At 39.1% G+C, this 21,244-nt stretch overlaps 1 protein-coding gene across 8 annotated transcripts in view; it reads right to left on the bottom strand.

Moving 5' to 3' along the window:
* Positions 1–7,369: 7,369 nt before the first annotated feature.
* NEK7 (NIMA related kinase 7) overlaps positions 7,370–21,244 on the bottom strand; it is a 75,700-nt gene continuing 61,825 nt past the window's right edge. For 4 of the 8 annotated variants that reach the window (XR_013931075.1, XM_080406495.1, XM_080406496.1 and 1 more), the window contains one exon: positions 7,370–14,332. Coding sequence is in view for 4 of the 8 variants with exons in the window: in XM_080406495.1 (XP_080262621.1) it covers positions 14,222–14,332 (111 nt within the window). In the remaining 4 variants the exon portion in view is untranslated. Of the gene's footprint in view, positions 14,333–18,105; positions 19,946–21,244 lie in introns of those variants that run through there. The other 4 variants (XR_013931073.1, XM_080406498.1, XR_013931076.1 and 1 more) reach the window with 3 other exon arrangements.

Raw genomic sequence — 21,244 nt, 5'->3', positions numbered from 1 at the left:
TTTTAGCCAAAAATAGAAACAGTCAATTTGTATTAGTAAATAGACCATGAAATATCGATCTATAAAAGTAAGTGAGCATGAGTAATATAAGCCCCAATCTCATTGGCAGATTTAAGGATTCAAAGGCATTTCAGTATTTGCCTACTGATCGCTCTGTGGAAGACCAACATCTATCTCACAATTCTGCAAAACACTGCTACTCTTTATACTTTCCTTTAAGGGGGGCAGATCCTGTGGTAAAAGAAAAGCTAAAGTGTCCTGGAATGATAACCAAACATGCAGTTATCTTTGCTGGCAACAATATAAGAAAGTGCATTAAAAGAATAAATTGAAAAATTTCACGACCTGAATCCTCATTCATTCTTAAAGTTCAGCGCTGGATGAAAGAGAAATGTATTTGTTATACAACCACAGAAAATTCTTTCATTTTTATACAGTCTACATCTATCAACAATATCATCTTTCAAAAAAAAAAAACCCACACCACTACTTGCTTTGTTCTGTAGCAAGTATTAATGGACAAAATATGGACAGAGAGAACAGCAAGCTTACCAGTACTAGCCAAACGACAGCAATCGTTTCCAAAGATGCTGTCCTTTGGGTAATTGTTTTGTTACTTGTAATGCTGCACGAGCACTCTTCATAAGAGTGTTTGCTTAAGACCTAATCCCACACTACACTGAGCACTGCCTGAGATCACCACTCAGACCAATTTTTTCCCCTCAAAATCCTGCATACTGTGGCCTCTCAATTTTCTTGATAGCTGTCATGTGCAAATCATGTTTTGTAATGCATCCTTTCTTATCCACATAAATAACACAAAGCCTGCTCAGAGGCTCATAGTCCAACTTCTGTGTAACTGGGACTGTAGCAAAGTAGTTTGCGATGTTACCAGATTATCAGAATGGAAAGGGATTTTTACATCCCACTAGGGAGGCAGGGAAAGAAACCACAAAAGCACTCATCCTCAAATCACAGCAGAAGTACATGAGAAAGCAAGCACAAAATTACTTGGAGAATAAGAGAAGTACAAGGTTACCAAGCCAAATGCTGTGAAAAGGGCGTAACATTGAAAGGACAGATTCTCAAAGCACAGAAAATCACAGAATGGAGCAAAGCTAAGAGGTAAAAGGCAGTACTAAGAGCTAAGCACGCTGTGAAATGCAGGATCCCACAGAAATTGGGAAAGCTAAAAAAAGGCCAGAAGCACTGTAGAAAGTGGCTACACTCCAGAAAAAGAGCAGAAGCCAGAGCTACGAATATACAAGAGGAGGGCAGAAGGTGTGAGGTTTGCATGCTGCTCCAAAGTTGCTGGACTCCTCTTGGCCTCCTGCTCACTTACAGGATCTGCTATGAAGTACGCTGCCTGGGCACATCTGTCTGGTACACGACGGAAACCTGTATTGTGCAAGTTGCATGGAAAAATAACATGGAATCAGAGACATGATCAGGGCCAACCTGTACACGCAGGGTCAGTAAAGCAGAAAGTGCACCACATTCTTTTATACTGCGCAGCAGATCAGGCTTTTCAGTAGCAGTCAAGTGATTTTTCAGATGTGCAGTTTAAAAGCATCTACGATACCTACAACCACGTAACAGATGCTCAGTATATGCAGATAATCAAGTCCTTTTATGGTGTCCAAAGACTGACATCCACAGAATTCAACGGAATAGATATTCCTGTACTATACATCTTTAAGACTTTTAGCTAGTTTAGAAATATAAAGAAGCACTACTGTAACAGAAATAATTCTTGCTCCATTCTTTTCTTAACCAGTAGGAAAAATAATCTGATTAACATGAGTAAGTATGGGCAGAGGCGTACAGGAGGCATACAAGTCCAAAGTCACAACTTACTGTGGTTTTTAAGGAGTTCTGGATGCAGAACATTCTGGCACAAGCAGGTACCACAGCCACTCACTAACTCCTACGCAGACGACGCTGTGCTAGATGCACGCACGCACCCGTGGCCAGACTGGCAGTGCCAGCACGCAGACAAGTCGAGCACAGCACCAGTCACTCAGCATTAACTCTGGCACACGGGCAAGGCAGCCTTCGCTCAGCCGGCAGGACCTGGCCCGTACCTGCCGCATCCCCAGGGAGCAGCGTGGCCGCGGGCTGCACGGGCAGAGCGATCAGGGGGTGAGCTCACGCCGTAGCCTCCCCCGGAACGGCTCGCTCGGGTCACTGTCCCTCCAGACAGCGGTAGCCCTGACCGACGGACGGACAGACCTGCTGTACCTTTGGATACCCAGGCGGACTGAGCCCGGAGGCACCGCTGCGTCACCAGCACCGCTGCCATTCATTTACAAGCCAAACAAACACTACCCAAATCAGAACAGTCGAAGATGCAGTGTTAGTTCATGTATCCAGAGTTTGATGCTTTGGGTTTTTTTGTAAATATCTCATCAAAAAATAGCCCCAGGACTAGGACAACATGTTTGCCATACGACAATTATCTAAACCCATTTCAAATGAGGCGTGTATACATTTCCTGTTTATGTCCTGTAGCAGAGCAAAAAAAAGATTCCGATATACCTCCAGCTGTGTGTGTTCACTGTAGGGTACACATGAATTACTTTAAGGGAATAATACATCTCCAAGGATGTTTTTATGGATTAAATGTCAGGAATGAAATACTGCATTTCAGCTTAGTTAGGACCTTAAAGAATGAATATAAAGACAATTATTGAGGGGTCTGAAGAACACAATCGATTTCTTTGCAATTTCAACTCTGAGGCACTTTATACAGTCAAAAATAATTTCTATTTCAGGTTTTCATTACATAAAATTATGAAGTGATGCAAAGATGTAACACGGACTGTATTTTAAGTTTATGAGAGAACTGCAGAATATGTGACTTAAAAGGAAACTGTGGTTTAGGACTGCATTTTAAGCACAGAATTTCATGCCCAGTTACTGTGAGAAATTACAATTATGGTCTACAGTTCTTTTTGCAGTAGCTTGATGGTCCTATACAAAGTCAGAAATTAAAAATCAGGAGGAAATAAAAAGGCCAAATTCCAACAAGAGCCCCATAAAGCGGGCAGAAGTTATACAATCGGATGGTACTTTACTGCAGGCAAAAACTGCCAGCATTCCGCACTGGTGTGTGAGGCAACTTACTGCAAATGTGTAGTTAGATGATAGATTGTAGAGAGAATATTCTCACATAGATAATCCATTTAGTTACAATGGGATTCTGATCACAATTACAGCATTTGGGTACTACTGTAATAACAAAATAATACCATGTCTAATTTAAATTTCTTACAGAAAATATAAATCATTAATTGTGAAATATATGCAAAATTCTCAAAGCACACCATATCAGAATACCTAAGCTGTCTTTGTAAAAGCTTGTGACTGTTTTTAGAGGTATCAATGCTGTTTAAAGAAAAATTTAAAGACTGAAAACAACAATATATGGGAACAACATGGTACCTATATGTTAAGAACATGGTACCTATATGTTAAGAACATGGTACCTATGAGAAATAGCATGTTCCATTCCATGAATATTCCTCAAACATCATCTGATTCTATCCACTTGAGATCATCGTCATCAACTTGTGCACTCTCATAGAATGGAAAATAAAGCAATTTTGAAATAAAATGTGGTTTTATCAACAGATTACTTAGCATCATAAACATTTCATTACTGAACAGGCAGACCTTTCTTTAAAATATTATAGCTCAAAACAGCCACCAGCCTTTTGTACCATAACAGCTCTAAAAGATGACAGCTTTCCAAAGACTGCATTGGTGGAGTTTCATAAGGTCTTCTTGGGATTTGTGACATTGTAAGGGATGGCCGAATGTTACAGGAACAGAATTGCCAGCATCAGATAAGGGTCAACCGCATGATCCTTTGCCCTAGCTGGAGCTGACAATTCACATCCAACTGCCCACCACTTCTAAAACACTCCAGGCAAGTGGGTCGTTTCTTCCAATTGGTTATCCCCAGAGAGAAGGGAGAGATGGGGGAGGAAATACCGTGGCCCAGAGGCCCCGTGCCAGCTGCCGGATCAATGGCCAGTGTCAGCAGGCTTCTATTTAATGATGCTCAAACCAGCGCCAGCCTTGCTAACGGCCATACTTACCACTGATACCCACACACAGGAAACACGGCTCTGGGAAGACCAAATAATTGCCTCATTTTGCAGTATGCGGGGTTTTTTAAAGATGTATACCTTGCATTTTATGTTCATAGGATCAGTCCTTGGATTTCAACAAAGGAAACATATTCACGTTCACAACAGTGCAACGTGACAAGTCAAGGGCAGCTCCTAGCAAGTACATCTGATACACGGTCAACCTGCAAATGTTCGTTATAGAGAAGAATGCAGTGGTTTGCAAGTCTTGTTAATACAGATATAGAGGTATATTAAATTCATATGGAACATTTTTAAATTATAATTTTAAGGTGAGAAGTGTTTTGCAAAAACTAAAAGCCATCAAAAATAACAAACAACATAAAACACACCACAGGAAAATACAAAACCAAGACAGGGCAACCCTTGTCCTATTTCTGCTAAGGACGGATTGATGAAGTCGCCTCCATACCCATGTAGGCTCTGGAGTGGAACAGCTACATTACAGAAACAAGATGAGTGTACGTGGTTCTTCAAATTACTGACTTACTATTTTTATTGGATATTCCATGCAAACTACCTGCAAGAACCCTCCCACCCGAGGCTGGAATTTTCAGCCAGACTGTGTTTCATCCCCAAACACACAGTACAGATCTCCCAGCTAAAGGAGAAAAGACAAGCAGCCTTCCCTTCGAATTCAGCCTAGTGCACACATCAGCTGGAGACCCCTGTGTTTCCTTAGCCTACCACAGGGGCCAGGGCATTAAACCACTCTCCACAACAAGAACATTTTAAGACCCCTTTCTTCCCTGCAAACTCATTAAACCCTTTTAAGGCAGTCCTCAAAGCTGTCTTATGTCTGCTTAGCAGAGCTTCTGCCCTGGAGGAATTCCCTTCCAGCTACAGGTGGAGCATTACAGCTGCTCAGACCACACTCCAGCAAGAAAGTCCTTCTCTGGGGGTTGAAATCAGTGCAACTGCATTTGGCTCTTCCCACACTTCTGAAAAGAAGCTTTTAATTCCTCCTATCCAGTGAGGAAAAGTATAGCAGGAAGAATTTTAGTCTTTAACAGATCACAGGATGGAGGTATTATACTCTACAATAATTATTTCTTCTAGAACAAGCAAAAAAAATCATTACTGCTAAGAATGCATATTGAATGCTGCAAAATTAAATTACCTTATAAGATATTCTTTCCCAAGAGTGAAAGTTCTGAATCATTTGCAACACTTTAAAAAAAACAAAAAAAAACAAAAAAAAAAAACAAAAAAAACCACACCAACCCCCCCACACACACACACTTTTGGATTACATTAAGTCACTATGAGTGAATGAAAATCAGAAGAAATTGTACCGCAGCGAACGTGGCATGCATCGGCGATGTGTGTTTACACAGTACCTCTACACTCCCCTGCTTCCCGGTATCAGAGGGTCCGACCTACACGACTGGCGCTGCGAAGCGAGAGGACGGAGCAGCACGTGCAGCTGCACCCCGTGCCAGTACCTGCGTGGACGCGAACGCTACACAAGGCAGCTCAGTCCCTGCGTCCCCTCCGCCGTCCCGTGCCGCGCTGGTGTGGAACGAGGCGGAGGAGCCCAGCTGCCAGGCAGCTGCCATACACCGGGAGCGGGTCTAGGGAAACACATGCCTCGTAAAAGCTCCAGTACAACAACGATACAGAGCCACCACCACCCTGCCAGACAGGTAACTGAAATGACTTTTATAAGATCAAGAAATTATTCTTCGTTTAAGGAAACTGCTTCAGAAGACAGAATTTCCGTTGAATTTGGAACCAAACCCATTTGCCATATCCTCTATTCACTTCCAAGAAATCTGTGATCAGAAGTTGCAGACTTTGAGTTCTCATTTGACACACAGGAAAATTAACCAAAACCAACCACTGCTCTGAAAATTGCTACCACCCTTCCCTACATCATTTGCAACCTCAAATCCCGGTGTTGATAAATCTCTCCAGGCAAGTTTCCACCAGCACATGGCAGTAGGAGTTCCCACACCCACCAGCTATCATGATGCACATTCTCTTCCTTCCCATCCCACCCCAGTGGTGAGCTACCTCCCTCACCGCAGGCTCCAGAAGGCAGAAACTGAAGTCGTGTTCAGGATCCCAGTCCCGGCTTCACCACGGAGGCGGAGCTGTGCTCTGCCAGGAGACATCTCTTAGATTTAAAAGGTAACAACTGAGAACATCCAGCCATAAACATCACAGAACTTTTAATTCAAGGTTTACTGCCAAAAATTTTATTTTACGCTCAAGTAGTAAATGTTCATCATGTACATGTCATACAGGATGCAAAAGTATTACGTGAACTTTTTTTTTTGCACATTTCAGAAAATAAAACATTAAGTTCTCTGCTTGTTTCAATGTCTGACTTACCTTTTGTGCAATAGTAATAACATTTGCGAAGTGGCAGGAGAACAAACAGCCCCCATTTGAGGAGCTTCTGACTGAACATCAGGAAAGCCAGGCTCTCAGTGAAGCCAAGCGCTGACGCAGGCTGCCCAGGGAAGCTGCCCAGCCACTGTCCCCAGAGGTTTTCAGGATGCGGCTGTCTGAAGCCCTGAGCCCTGGCCTGAATTCAGCCCCGACTCTGCTCTCAGCAGGAGTTGGACTGGAGACCTCTCTCAAGGTCCTTTCCAACCTGAATGATTCCACAATTTGATTGAAGCACCATCAGCAACCAAATTCAAACAAATCAATGAATGCTTCCCTTCTTCCCCTCTCCCAACAAAACCTTACCAGAAAATCCAATACTCATATTTAATGATCACCTCTACAGCAGTCCAGCATGACTGAAATCAAAGAAACAGCTAACAAATAAAGCGTACAGAAGAGTACCAATGGGCAAAGTAAGACCCTTTGCATGATTTAAAATTCTCTTTGTAACAGCAAATGGATTTTTAATGCCAAGCATGTAAAGAACAATAAATGACTGTACAACAATGCCAAGGGCCTCCCTAGTCTTTTTGAAATGGGAGATTTCCTAGTCACACTGAGACAGGACACCAAAGGAACATAAGCAGGATAACATCAACATTTTACTTTTCTTATTTTAAGTTTCTGTTAGCCCTCAGCGCCCTGGCAGTGCTGTGCTGCCAACACGTTCCCCAGGGAAGCCAGGGAACAAGGAGCCAGAAGGTGGAGAGGGAGCAGGGAACCCCAAAACATCTCTGTTTCTGTCCACTGCAAGACCTCTCTCCATCGCTAGGATTTAAACACAAAGCAAATGCAATCATCAGGAAGGACTCAGTGCATCTAATTTCTTAATTTATTTTTTGTTTCCATATGAACAGAACATTTCAATTAGACAAAAGGTGTAAGGCCTCCACCAATCATTAAGGCAGTCATAGAAGAAAAATTAATTAATGGTATGACATGATACAAACTGGCAACAAAGGATAAACATAGAAACTGAAAAATACTGAAAGTATTCGTTTAGTGCCAACAAGCACCTGATCCTCTAAAAGAAAAGTATTATTCTGGTGAAAATAAACAGTGATTAAATGTGTGTATGCCCACACACACACCAAACAATCTGACATTCAGCTCTATATCCTACACTCCCCAAACTTCTTAGTTTTATGGAGACTTTTGCTTCTCAACATATATATGAGGATAATTATGAGCAGTCAAAGTTCAGACAATTTGATCAACAGTGAATCCCTACAAACATGCAGTCGTCCAAAGCTGAAAGGCTGCTAAAACTGTGAAGTCAGACCTATGCAGAAAACTTGCGGTCTACCACGCAGGCAGAGCTGGTCTGGCTTGAAATTAGGGTAGCATGGACAGAGAAGCAGTACAGCACAGAGCTCAGTTCTAGATGCACAGGACAAATAAGCGTTTTGCTCTTGATAAGAACTTGCAGTAGTGCTGCAAGTATACCAGTTACCTTGTTTGCAGGTGCCTCAACTGCATCAACACTACCCTGCAGCGTAACATGGCGCATCTTCAGTCGGGGCAGATAGAGAGGCAGCAAGAGAAGCCAGTGTAAGTGTGGGACAGGAACAAAGAGGAGCATTGTGCCTAACGCTCTGGATCCAGCCAGTGAAGCTCTTAAGCACATTATTTTAAGCAATAGTAAATGCACTGAATTCAAGTTGCTATACCAAGAACAGGACCGTTAGCTTTATGTGCAGAAACAAGACAGAGTTACACACAGTAAAGACAAAGAAATGAAGGGCAAAAACTTGTATCTGAAGCAGCAGAAGATTAAATCAAGGCCAAAATTCAAGGACTTTCAAAATACTTCGAGGAATAGAATCTGCGCCAGCTCTACAGTCCTGAAATAAGATGAAATCCGTGGGACTCGTCTCTTTAGAAACACAAAACAAATGATTTCATGGAGTTCCTTCTGCAGTGCACAAAGCAGCTAAAGCCCAACAGTTCAGTCTTGTCGATTTTGATACTTTGAAAGGAGAAAAGTTATCAAAACGACACAGAGGTTAAAACAGTAAAGATAAGAGACAAGAAAGAACAGATAATGAGGAGGCCTGGAATCTGATACTAATAATTTTTGAGATATTTAATACGCAGGCATGGGAGAAGTGTCAAGAGATAGAAAGGTTGTGGCCCTGGAAAATAGGCAAGTAAAATTGTCAGGGATGCTGGAAAATAGTCTGGAGGGACTCTGGAATAAAAACTGGATCTTTGAATCTCAACAGGTCTGAGATTGTGGCTAGATACTCAAGGAACCATCTGGAGATAGAACTACGGGAGAAGAAGGAAGCACTGGATGTGGGGAGCATTCAAAATAAAATGTAAAGTCAGAAACTTGAAAACAAACTGGAGTGAGGATATTCAGGTACATACCAATAGGAAATGACAAATGGAGAATAAAGGGCAAGAATATTAAAAAAAAAGAACCAGTTAGGATGATGAGCGCTTATCCCTTCAAGACCTCGGAAAGAAAAACTTGGTTGCTAGTGATGGAAACAAGATGGGGATTTAAAGAGAAAGTGGTCATTCAACGAAAGGAATGACAGGCATAAAAGATACAGAAATAAAAGGGGAAAACTTGTATAGCAAAGAGGCAGAAAAGCCCAGTTCAGAAACAGATTCTGAGAAAGGACAATTTTGAAAAGGATCTCATCATGTAAAAATCAACATTGGTTTTGAAGATACATTTTGCATCAAGAATGAATGAGAAACTTAAAATGAACAGCAAACATGCAAACAAGCTCAACAAGAAAAAAAAAAAGGTGGGATAAAGTGGTTAAAAAGTCCATTTGGAAAGAGAATAAAAACAGGTAAGGCAATGCTGAGTCCGAAGTTGTGTTGTGCTGTCATACCCTTCAGAGATATTCAGAAAGGCAGGAAAGAAAATTAAGAAGTTACAAGAAAAAACGTCCAGGGATAGGAATGGAGACACAGCAATGTGAGAAGCAACCAAAGAAACCATGTATGGAGGAGCAGAAAGCGATGAAAATAAAGACCAGTGAGTCAAAGGAAGTGAGGCCAACGAACGAAGGAGGCAGCTGAGAAGAGGAGTCAGAAAGGTTAATAGACTTGGGATCCCAAAAGGAGTGAGTGACAGGGTAGAGGAGAGAGAAAGACAGATAAGCTGGAAGAGAGCAGGTAGTGATCAGAGAAAGGGAATTTAGAAATGAGACATAATAAAGTGAACAGTATTTAGTAAAGACAAGGTCATGGGAATGATTGAGGCAGTGAGAAAATCTGTCTAAAACTAGAAATCAAAAGCGTTGGGCTGGAAAAACAGAATGAAGAACAATGGAGTTAAGTAGTTATCAGGGGAAAATATAGGGCTTGCCCACAGTGAGTGGATAAAATTTGAGAAGAAAAATGGCTTGAGTTTAGCAAAGGCACAAAGAAAGAAGCAAACTAGACACAGAGGACTTCAAATCAGGAAGAGGGTAGCGCAGACAACAGGACAGATGAAGCAAAACCAGTGGAAGACAGGAATCTTAGAACTTCACAAGTGAATATGAAAGGGAAGCAATCTTTTAAAAGTATCAACTGAAGAACAAGGTTTAGGGAAGGGAATAAACTTTGAAAAAGAACCTTAAAAATCTGTATTTGAGTCATGTTCAGAAACTTAAGTAACACCCCCCTAGGCATGCCCAGTGCTGGTATTCCCCCCCTGGGATGACCCTGCCAGCAAGGTTTAGGTATTCACCCAGATCACAGCAGCGATCAGCCATTCGGAAGACCAGCACTGCCACCGGCTAGATGATGTGGGGATATGGTAGGGCTGGAAAAACTTCTGACTGTTAAAGAAGTACTAAAAATAATGAAAAAGCAGTTATCTGAACTCTGCTGTCCAGCAACTTTACTTTCAGATTAAATTAACTCTCCACAAAGCAAGACCTGAAGGCCTTCTTTGACTCTCCCTCCCATCAACTTCCTGTTCCTAGAAGCTCAAATACGTGACACAGCAATCACCACCAGCATCCCAGTCCAGCCATTAAGATTCTCATCTCACTCTGTAACAGCGCAGACAGAGATTAAGTGGACAGATTGTTGAAAACAAACAGCGCTGAGACTTTAGGTCCCATTCGGAGCTCCATAATAAGTCGTCCTCCATTTCCAAGCTTCTGTCAAGAATTTCACTCTGTGGCTTTCTTAAGCATGAATAAAACACCAGCCTTCTCAGACACTTCTAATGCTGTATTTCATCTTTCAGTATATTGGCACATTTTTAAACTTTCTGCTTATTACAAGAAGACAACATACTTCTAGTGCCTGCTCGTACGGTTGGTAGCTGGATCGTTAGAGTGCAACAGAAGAAGGGGGGGAAAACCCCACATCATTCCCTGCTACCAAACCAGTGACGTACAGGAGAGGTATAAAAAGTGAGCTGAGCACATCATTTCTATATACCCTACTAATTACTATTTATTCATGTGTGTATATGAGGTTCACTCAACATTACTGAAGTTACACAAAATTCAGCCTACCTATAAACAACAGCTCACAGGACTGGGGCATCATGGGAGCTCTTCATTCTTTTTATGCCTTTCAGATATTTTCATATGGTTTGAAAATAATTTCAGATTTGTTTTTAACTTTGGTATAAAAACACTCTTTTGGGTTAATTGTGAATGTATCAGATCTAGGATTTTTAGAAAAAAAATTGACAAATACAACAAAAGGTGTTTTTTATATACCATCTTTTGTTACAGTCAAGAAAACTCACCTATAATCAACTACCGGAAGCAGTACACTGTCCACAAGATAGGTAGTATCTACTGTAACATATATATATATCTGTAATAATAGAAGTTTGAAGAAATATCATAAAACCACTTTTTTATATTATATTTCATATCTGTATGTTTTATTTCTATTAGACTACTGCACAGCAGGGGAGCTTTCAAGACAAGACAAAGATTTTATGCAGTGTCATTCAAAGCACATAGTTCACTCGAAGCAAGTTAATCCTGTAAGCATTGCTGAAATAAAAGGAGGAGCTAGTCAGACATTTTGGCTAGAAAAGTAACACGCTTCCTTTAAAGAAAATAAACACATAATGCCATAGCTTAAAATAAATAGTGCCAAACGTCACGATCAACAACATACAAAAAATAGAAAGGTGTTTTATAAAAGAAAGTATTTTGTAAATGTATAGCACAAATGGGAGTGTTATAAACGACTTAACATTTTCATATGTTACTAGGTGCTTTACTTAGGGGATAGATGCTACCGTTCCCAGTTAAGTAAGCAGTTCTATTAACGTATATGAGGTTAATTCTTAATTATAAAGTTTGGTACCAGAGTAATCTGTACTATTCATTTTAAAAAAGGAACAACTTTTTCTTTTCCTCAGCACAAGATTTAATCATAAATACTATAAAAATACAGCAATAAAAAAACTTGTATGCTTAAGTATGCACATTCGTGAACTTTTAACTCATGATTTCTTTACTCAATGTATCCTTCCGAAGGCAGGGCAGAGCGGAAACTATTATTGGTTTCTTTCAAGAAAAATTTAATACTTTATGCAGATTATTATATACAAATAGCTAGACTGGGCTGAGGGTATTTTTTCAGTTATTTTTACATGTTCTAGCACATTTCAGAAAAAAAAAATAGCTAAATGGCTTGAGTATTTGTGCATATTAAGAGCTAATCCTGGCAGTCCAAAAGTAGTATGCTGCCTGTTCCAATACAAACCACTTCATCCTACGACGTATGAACTACTGTTATGGAACACAACCATCATTTTTAAAATTCAATAATCAGGTAACACATGAGATCTAGAAGTTGTTAAACACAAACCAAGGTTTCTCAAATACCTCCTCCCTAAAATCGTTCCGCTGAAGCCCTACAAGATACACAGAAGCCAGGAGAAAAACTAAGGATTCATCCTATAAAATCTGGAAACAAAAATTTAAAAAATATGTGTATTAAGACAAGCTGATGATCTGCCACATACTATTTAAAAACTCCTGTATTTTGCCAAACATAAGTATTTGTAGATTTAAAAATTAAAAAAACAAACAAAAAAAAAAACAGAAAACCCCACACACCAAAAACAGAACCCCCCCGACCTAGCTTGAACATTTCATCCACAAACCCCACAACTGGATTTTTATTCTTTAAGCATTATATCAAATCAAAAAATAAAGCTGCACAGAGAAACAAACAAAAAAAAAGGATCTGAGCATGCAGGGAACTGGCTGCATTTAGAACCTATATGTGTACGTACTTACCGCTGCTTTTATTTGAACTAACTTCTTTTTGCCCACATAAGGGAAAAGATTTAACTGACCGTAACAGCTTCTTAGCAATATCACTGGTAATAATTTTGACAGTTCTATATAAAAAGTTCAGTCCTGAAACTCAAGAAGCTTCAGGCCACTCTCCATTTTTACCACATTTAAAAACAAGACACCTTCCTTCCTTAACAATAAAAATACTATTAAGCATATCCAAAAAGGTACTAAGGTCTAACAAAAGTATTCTGGATTTCCTTTTCAACTAATAAGTATTTGTAAGACATTTTACATACATATTTATTTCCCAAATGAAGGAGTGGCAACTTTCTCTTAAACATAAAAGCTAAAATTTACTTTTGCTAAATATAAAACTAATTCTCAGGATACAGTATACAAAACCAGGTATTAAAGAAGAATACATTTTGTGTTATACCACACTATATCTTTTCCAAAAGGTTTTTGTATTTAAAAAAAAAATATTAACTTTTAAATATACTGTAAGGTGATTCAAATTTTAAACACAAAAATCTATAAACAGTGATATATACATAAACAGTTGGGAAGCTGTAACTTAAAAGATCCCATCTTTTAATCAGACCTTCTCATAAACATTAGCCTCAAAAGAACCCGATTTGCAACAAGAATCATCTGCATGTTTTGAAGACTTAACTATGCAGATTCCTACTGCCCCAGGGCAGTGCTACACAAGCCTATTGAAAGCTATCAGATTGCAAAATCAACACCTTAAATTTTCCCAGAAAACCTCCAACAAATGTTTTACGTGCATTATGGCAGAATAATAAAAAGCCATGTTACAAAAATTTCAGCATGACAATTTTTCCTGAAACTATTTTCCCGTCACATTTGGCAAGCAGAGAATTAATCCTACCACCTGCCTACTCTTATGCAGAGAGCTGCAAACATCTTCAACACGCGTTCAATATAAAACACAACCACCATCTATAATAATTATGTTCCTCTTGGAACAAAGATTAAAATAAAGTTAACTGTGCTAATTCATACTTTCTATAAATTACTAAAAATTTGAGAGATTCAGACATTTTGCTTCTGGATAATAAGCCTGGTATCTGTATCATGTGCAAAAGTGCAACTGTGTTTTAGAACTGAGGCCCAACTAAATAAAAATTTGTTATTAAAGAAAACATACTTGAACCCACTTAACATGGAACACGATAGCTCTTGCTCTCTTTTAAAGTTACACTTTACATATTCAAACCTGTTGTAGAACTACAAGTTAGTAAAAAATACAAAATAAACAGAAAACAAAGCATGTATATAAAATGGTTTACAATTCAAAGCACAACAGTAAGCATCAAATAATTACATTTGTGTAACACAAACAAAGAGGTGGGATGATTTATTTAAAATACTTGGTTATTTCTGCTCTTTTCTTCATGATCTGATGTCTGTTTAGCTGCTCGCAGTGTGTGCATGCATACGTTTCGCTACATCATAGACATAGGTTATGTCTGGTCGCTTCTCTGGATCCGGGTTGATGCACATATTAACTAATTGTCGCAGCTAGGAAAGGAAAATAACATGACAGGATCGTTTGCCTTCTTACAAAAGTAGTATTTGTGCATTAACAAACTCAAATTAATACGACTGGCAAAAAAATTTAAAAAATAGCCAAATAGTGATTCTGCATAAACACCCCCTCAGCCCCCCCACTCAACACACACTGCACAGTTTTATGCAAGCACGTATGCAACATGCTTCCATGATTTTTACGTTTTGTACTGTTGTCCCGAAAAACTGTTGAGCAGATTTAAGTTGCAATCCTTTTAAAATGTAACTTGAGACATGCATTTAGTCCCATTACATATCATTTACAATCGAATTCTTTGCCTTTGGAGGGCTGTGCCTATGAACTCCAGAGGCTGAAGGCAGCACGGTGAGAAGGTAAATGGGGACCTGCTTGCCCCCCTACTCCTGGCAGGACAGCCAGCCAGCAACAAATGGCATTGCCCTGTGACAGGTTCCAACAACAAAAGGCAATGATTCTACTTACAACACAGAGTTAATGATTCTACTTACAACACAGAGTTAATGATTCTACTTACAACACAGAGTTAATGATTCTACTTACAACACAGAGTTAATGATTCTACTTACAACACAGAGTTAATGATTCTACTTACAACACAGAGTTAATGATTCTACTTACAACACAGAGTTAATGATTCTACTTACAACACAGAGTTAATGATTCTACTTACAACACAGAGTTAACCTGCAGAACCTCCTGCTGCTAGAAGCTACCAATCAACACACATTCGTTCAGAGAGCAACTGAACAATAAACCCACCGAGGGCTATTTAAGGTGAAGAGTCCACCTTTGAGGAAACCTCTGAACTTGCCACTGGAACCTGGGAAAGTATCACATTATGCTGGCCCTGCTACTCCACTTGCCCACTGCTGGAGACACGATACTAGAAGAAATAACCTTTGGTCTACATCCCAGCAGCTATTCTTAGGATTATATTATTGAGTTTCTTTTTCTTTATGGAAAGAAGCACATAATTAATAAATTATGTTCACAGAAGCCTCTATCTGGGACTAAACAAATCACTATGACTAGAAAACCCCACGTTTTCACAAACACCACCATTTATTGGGCCTTCCACAGTGCAGATATTCAGCACAAGCAACCCCATATAGCTTCCACATCACTCTGATGTTCTCATCGCCTTCACAAACTGGCAGAACAGTTGCAGGTTTTTCTTCCTCCCTTGATATGCCTAAGAAGTTATGACATTAGAAATTGATATATCGTCTGGATAACCTTCTGATGGGGCATCTGTTTTAAATTGTGTGCATCTCCTAAGCATTTTTCAACATTGAAGTCACCTGCTTCATGACTACTTACTAAAATGTTTGCCATCCTCTGCAAAAGCAACCTCACTAACTGAAGCTCTTCCTTTGTGCTTTTTAATAGCTTCGCAAAATCCTCTTGGATCTCCTTATAGCATTGGGAAGGGAGGGGGAATCCACCAAACAAACAAAAACAAACACCTTGCAATCCACCCTTCGATGGCAATATGTCAAATTTGGTTCATTCTTCCTCCAGGTATTATTAGGTATGATTATTGAAAAAAGCTGTAATTATTGCAACTAACACCGAGTGACCTCATCACCATGCTTATTCAAAAGGAACATAGACTGCATATTCAAACCTGCCATCAGAGGGTTGCCTTCCTGCTTTTTATAAAAAGACCAAGCAGCATTTCAAATTATAATTATACTCTTCACTTTTTAATAAATTAATTTAACTGCACAGTAACAGGGAGCCCAGAAGTTAAGTAAGAAATGTTGCATACCACTGTTTAAAACTTTGCTCTTTAGCCCTTGCAGAAACATTGTAAACTACACACAATGTATTATTAAATATGAAAAACCTGTACAAAAACTATGTCACTAGACATTCCCTTTCTTTAGGAAGAAGGGCTTAATATTTAAAAATGGGATCACTAATTCTGAAGATAGTGGTCTAATTGCTGGATTGAAAAGAAACATTAAATCAAAATAATCTGTAACAGACTTGTTATTTGAAATTTAGATATGCTAAGTGTATTTTGAGTAATGGAGTTAGAAAAGCCATCGTGGTAATTTTGGCAGCCAATAAATAAAGTACTATACTACTGATAGGAAAAACTATTAGACTGTAATAACCCCCAAACTTTGGAGAATAGAACGCTGGAAATCATGAAGTACTGTAAGTAGTAACAATTGCCAACACGTAACACAAATGTGCAAAGCAAAACAATGTCCTGTAGAAGAAACAGGGTGGGACACAGCATAAGCAACAGGCACAGTGTACGAGCAGAGATGAGCAGCTTGCTATGCAACACCTCAAACAGCCCGCACAAAAAACAGACAAGACTGAAGAACATCCAAAAACCTCAAGCTTGAAATTAAGACTCAAATAAATAACATTTCGTAAAGAAAATACAAGGGCAATTTATCTGCAGAATACAACATGGAACCTTGTACATATACATTTATCTTTCTCTGTGAAGACTTCCATCTGTTCGATAGAAGTGCATACAGTAAATAAAGTCTTAGTGAAGACCTTGAGGGATTGAAACCTATGAAACTATCATCAGAGGGGAAACGAAGTATTCTTTTTCCTGTTTTTACCAGCTCTATATCAATAACTTTACTGTAGGTAGAACAGCAGAAGTCGATTTTCAAAGTTTACCTTTGAAAAGCATGAGCAGATTTGTTTACCTCCAGTAGACTACTTCATGTCTTTTCAATCCTGGCCTGTGGTAACTAATTTTGTTTTCTAAACCGAACTTTATCATCTAAAAATCAATTTCAGACTCAAACTGTTTGTTAAGCCATTAAACAGGAAGCCTTTCTTCAGAGTTACTTTGCTACTTGTTACAGTACATTGTAAGTCCAAGCTTCAATAAAACGGCCAAGAAGATTCATTGTTTAGAAAAACGGTGTAGCAAAATGGCATCATTACTCAAAAGTACATGTAAGGCTTGAAGTCCTATTAATCCCTGTAAGTATACTTGCAAAAACCATTTGCCCACATAGGGCCTTGACTGGTGGCTTTTTCCAGCTTCTTATTATTTACTCAAACCGAAACACATGTAGCTACTATTAGGATGCAAGAAAGGATCTACAAGAATACATTCACAGTAAGAGACAGTCACTGAATCAGCTTACTCAAATTCTGTTCCCAACATAGTGCAAATGGTGAGCTCAGCTAGTGACAAACCTTCTACTGTTTTTAATAAAATAAACCAAATAGACCTCTTTCAGCTATGAGCCTTCACATTTAAATGTTGGTCACCAGCATTACTGCAAAAATCTCCTTCCCCCTCCCCAGTCCAGAATCTCAGTTGTAAGGCAGGAACACTGAGCTGACTATGCCTGGGATGCTGCACAATGACAGCACAGGTTCCTGAATAATTTCAAAATCCTTGAGTAATTCTGAGCCTTGTTATGGAACAGCAAACCTTTGGGAGAAGGTGAACGGTTACACAGGATGAAGGACTGTCTTCCTGCGTAACTGTTTTCAGGACTAAAACTGGGACCATGCTGGATGCTAATACTCGGTTATAGCACTATTCCTTCAGCTCCTACAGGAATATCCATTTCAATAAACCTGAAATCCATTTGTCAACCTCTCTAGTTTTACTAAAGTTTCCAAGGTAGCAGAAGAGCCCCACAGCACCATGGGAAGAGGGACTGGGATTCTAAAAGTCAGACTATCATTAAAGACAAGAGTAATTTTTTACTATCTGGCACAGACTGGCCAACAGGCAGAGGAGACTTACGACTGAGCTGGAGGGACCTCCTGTTGCATCCCCAAGCTGCAAACTTCTTTGGCTGCTTATTGTTCTTAACCTCCTCTGTGCACTTAGCGCAATGACTGTCTTTAGCCTGGAGCTTAGCCTGACATCGGAGCAGTGGGACACACCTTCTTTAACTTTAGCAGGTTTTTCAGCTATGAAATAAATATCACTCAAGTCAGGAAGAGGGAGGAAAGACAGAAATATGACAGGCAAGTACTTTGCATTGCTAGCTGGTTGAAACTGAAATTGTCATGTAGGAAATTTTGCATGAGAAAAAACCCACAAAACTGTTCTTACTCTGAATAGGAGATGTTGAAGTCCTTTCTCAGTGTTATTCCCAAGACCTTTGGCTGGAAAATAACACTGCCATTGTGGACTTGCTGGCTCATTCAGCCTTCACATCTGGGTAGGAGGCTGGCTATAGACTTTAGAAGACGTGCACTCCAATCAAAGGGAAAACTTAGAAACTTCACCTATCACGAAAGCAACGTCACACTAATAATGGCTGACAAGATTTTAAGAGTATTGATTGAGGGTAGCAAGGAAGCCCCAGCTTTGAAATTCCCTAAAGCAGAACAGCTTTCAGTAAATGCTGAGTACTCACCCTGAATACCGGATCTTCTTAAAGAATATTCAAAAACTGAGATATCCAAAGTTGTTAAACATTTGAAAAACTTGGTTTGTGACTACTGTGGAAGCAATAGTTTGTGAAAATGCATCTGAGACTATCAGGATTTCTGTTCAAAGGGTTTTTTTAAAAATTATCCATCTGTCCACCTATCTTAAGGTACACCCTTCTGTCACACTATTCTCCGATGACACAGATGCAATACATTGCTAACAGGTTGGTCTTACAAGAGAGTTCAAAATTTAGAAGTGTGTCACATCTTAAAACTCATTCTATTCACTTACAAAAAGCTTCTCTAAAAAGCATTTGTCTTGTATTTTGTAACGAAGGTATTTGCACTCCCATATCGGAGGATACAGAGATCAACGCTCAGTGAAATTTTTCTTTCAGAAAATTCTTTGTTATAAAATATGAAGTGGGTTTTACTGTTCAGTGATCCCTGATCTTTACTGCTCACTGAGTGTGCTTCCAACCTGGTTGAAGGTTTGATATCTAAATTTCCAGTACAGGTGAAACATTTAGGACAGTATCCTAATACGACAGATAACACTTGCTTGTTTCTGGTTTTTTATATACAGTTCACACCAGCACCATTTTTTTCATACAAGTAAAAAAGGTTTATTTTGCCACAATAACTAACATATCTATTTTTCCGTGTACCTTACTGAAGACACAAGTCTTCATACCAGAACATAAAAAACGTTCCCATTACAGTCTCCGTAGCTGATTACTTCTTTTAAGTAACTATTTTCATCCCTATCATAGCTCTGACTTCTCATTATGTCTCAAAATAACTTACGTGTGTTTTGCAAATAACCGGTTTATCCAAGGTGCAGAAATATGTGTCTGCTTTGAAATAAAGAAAACACAACATGTTGTGCTTTGCATCTGTTTTCAACAGCAGGAACTATACAGCTGTAAAGCAAAAGGTGGAATGTCTTTCCCCATCCAAACTCTAAGACCTTCTATCTGGGCCAGACTTTGATATTTGCCCCTTGGCTGGGAATCCGCATATCCAACTTCACACTTAGCTGCAGCGGAGTAGCCCTGCAGGCAGGCCAACTTCAACGAATCACTAGTGGTATCATCATTAAAATCCTGCTGAAGGTCACCATGGAAACCGCCTGCTGAGGCTTCGCTGCTGCACTCGGCATCTCCTAATCAGCTACCATGTGAAATGCAAATTCAGACAGTCTGAAAATTAGTCAAGAAGAATAGAGGATGAGGATGCAGATATGTGAAATATTCATGTGCTTCATGGAAAAAGGAAGACAGCATGAATGACACAACAAAGAACGGCCCCTGACATTCTTGCTATCATTTTGCATTATTGTTCACACCCTACTGTATTTCTAGGCCTCCAGTTCTGAAGTTGGTTATATGAACTGCCGTATTTATAGTCTACAATAAATAATAATTAAAAACAGCCAAGGTAAAATGACTAATTGGAAAACCCACAGAGGTACACTATACAAGTTACACAATAGATCATTATTTCATCCTTTGTAACATCACTGGATTATCTTTTTAAGTCCAGTTCGTTTCACAAAAGGGGAAAAACTGTAACTATAAATACAAAACAAAACACTGGGCAGTAATCTTTTATTAATAGTCTAACGCCTGTCTTTGAATGCAAAAAAATTCAGAAGGTTCAGAATTACAAACCCTACCTATAAATGAAATTGCACAATTTTTTTTTAAAAAAAGTATTTTACTGCTTGTGTTTATTTGCATTTTCAAAGTAATCTTTAATTTATGTAGGCTGAATTCAATTAAAATTGGTTACTAATATGTGTTCTTTGGTTTACAGCTTCTATCAGTCTGCCCTGTTCTTTCCAAAGTGGGAAAATATTTCAAAACTGGCACCTCAGAACATTAAAAAGCAAGCATTTATATTTTTTCACTCTGTTACTCATACTAAGAAAAATACTTATTTGATTTGGTTTCTTTTCATTTTGAAGCTTAGAAAAAGCAACTACACCCCCTTAAATGCATTAATGACAGCAAAGGACTGTTAGCTATCAGCTTAAAACAAACACCGCTGCGACAGAAGTATATTGTTCAAATTCAATTATGTTACATCTGCCTGTATTTTCCTGAAATTTTCTCTTGGTGTTGTCAAGAGCCACTCTTTCTTGGAAAAGAACTGTTGTTCAACTGTATCAAACAGAACACCGGAGTTGTATAATGCAGACAAATAGGAACTAAGCAATTCATTTTTACTGGTGAGTTACATTGTATCTGTTTTAATGCAAGCCCCTAGAGATACGAGGCTAGTGCACTAATTTACTGTGCAACATAAACTTGTATAGTTGTGCTTTTAGAAAAGCATACTACAGATGTAAGACTCAGTCCCATTCCGGCATGTAGAACATATCGCGCACTCTGGGAAAGAATTTCGTCATACTTCCGAGGAAGCTCAATGCAATCAGAAGTTAGCAGTATGAGGTTCCCACCATCAATCCCCCCAGATTTAAAATCCCATCAGAGACT

This window comes from Falco punctatus (genome assembly GCF_963210335.1).
Source record: "Falco punctatus genome assembly, chromosome: 11".
Lineage (NCBI taxonomy): Eukaryota > Metazoa > Chordata > Aves > Falconiformes > Falconidae > Falco > Falco punctatus.
Note: the sequence above shows the minus strand (reverse complement) of the source record. Positions and strands in the feature narration are given on the sequence as shown.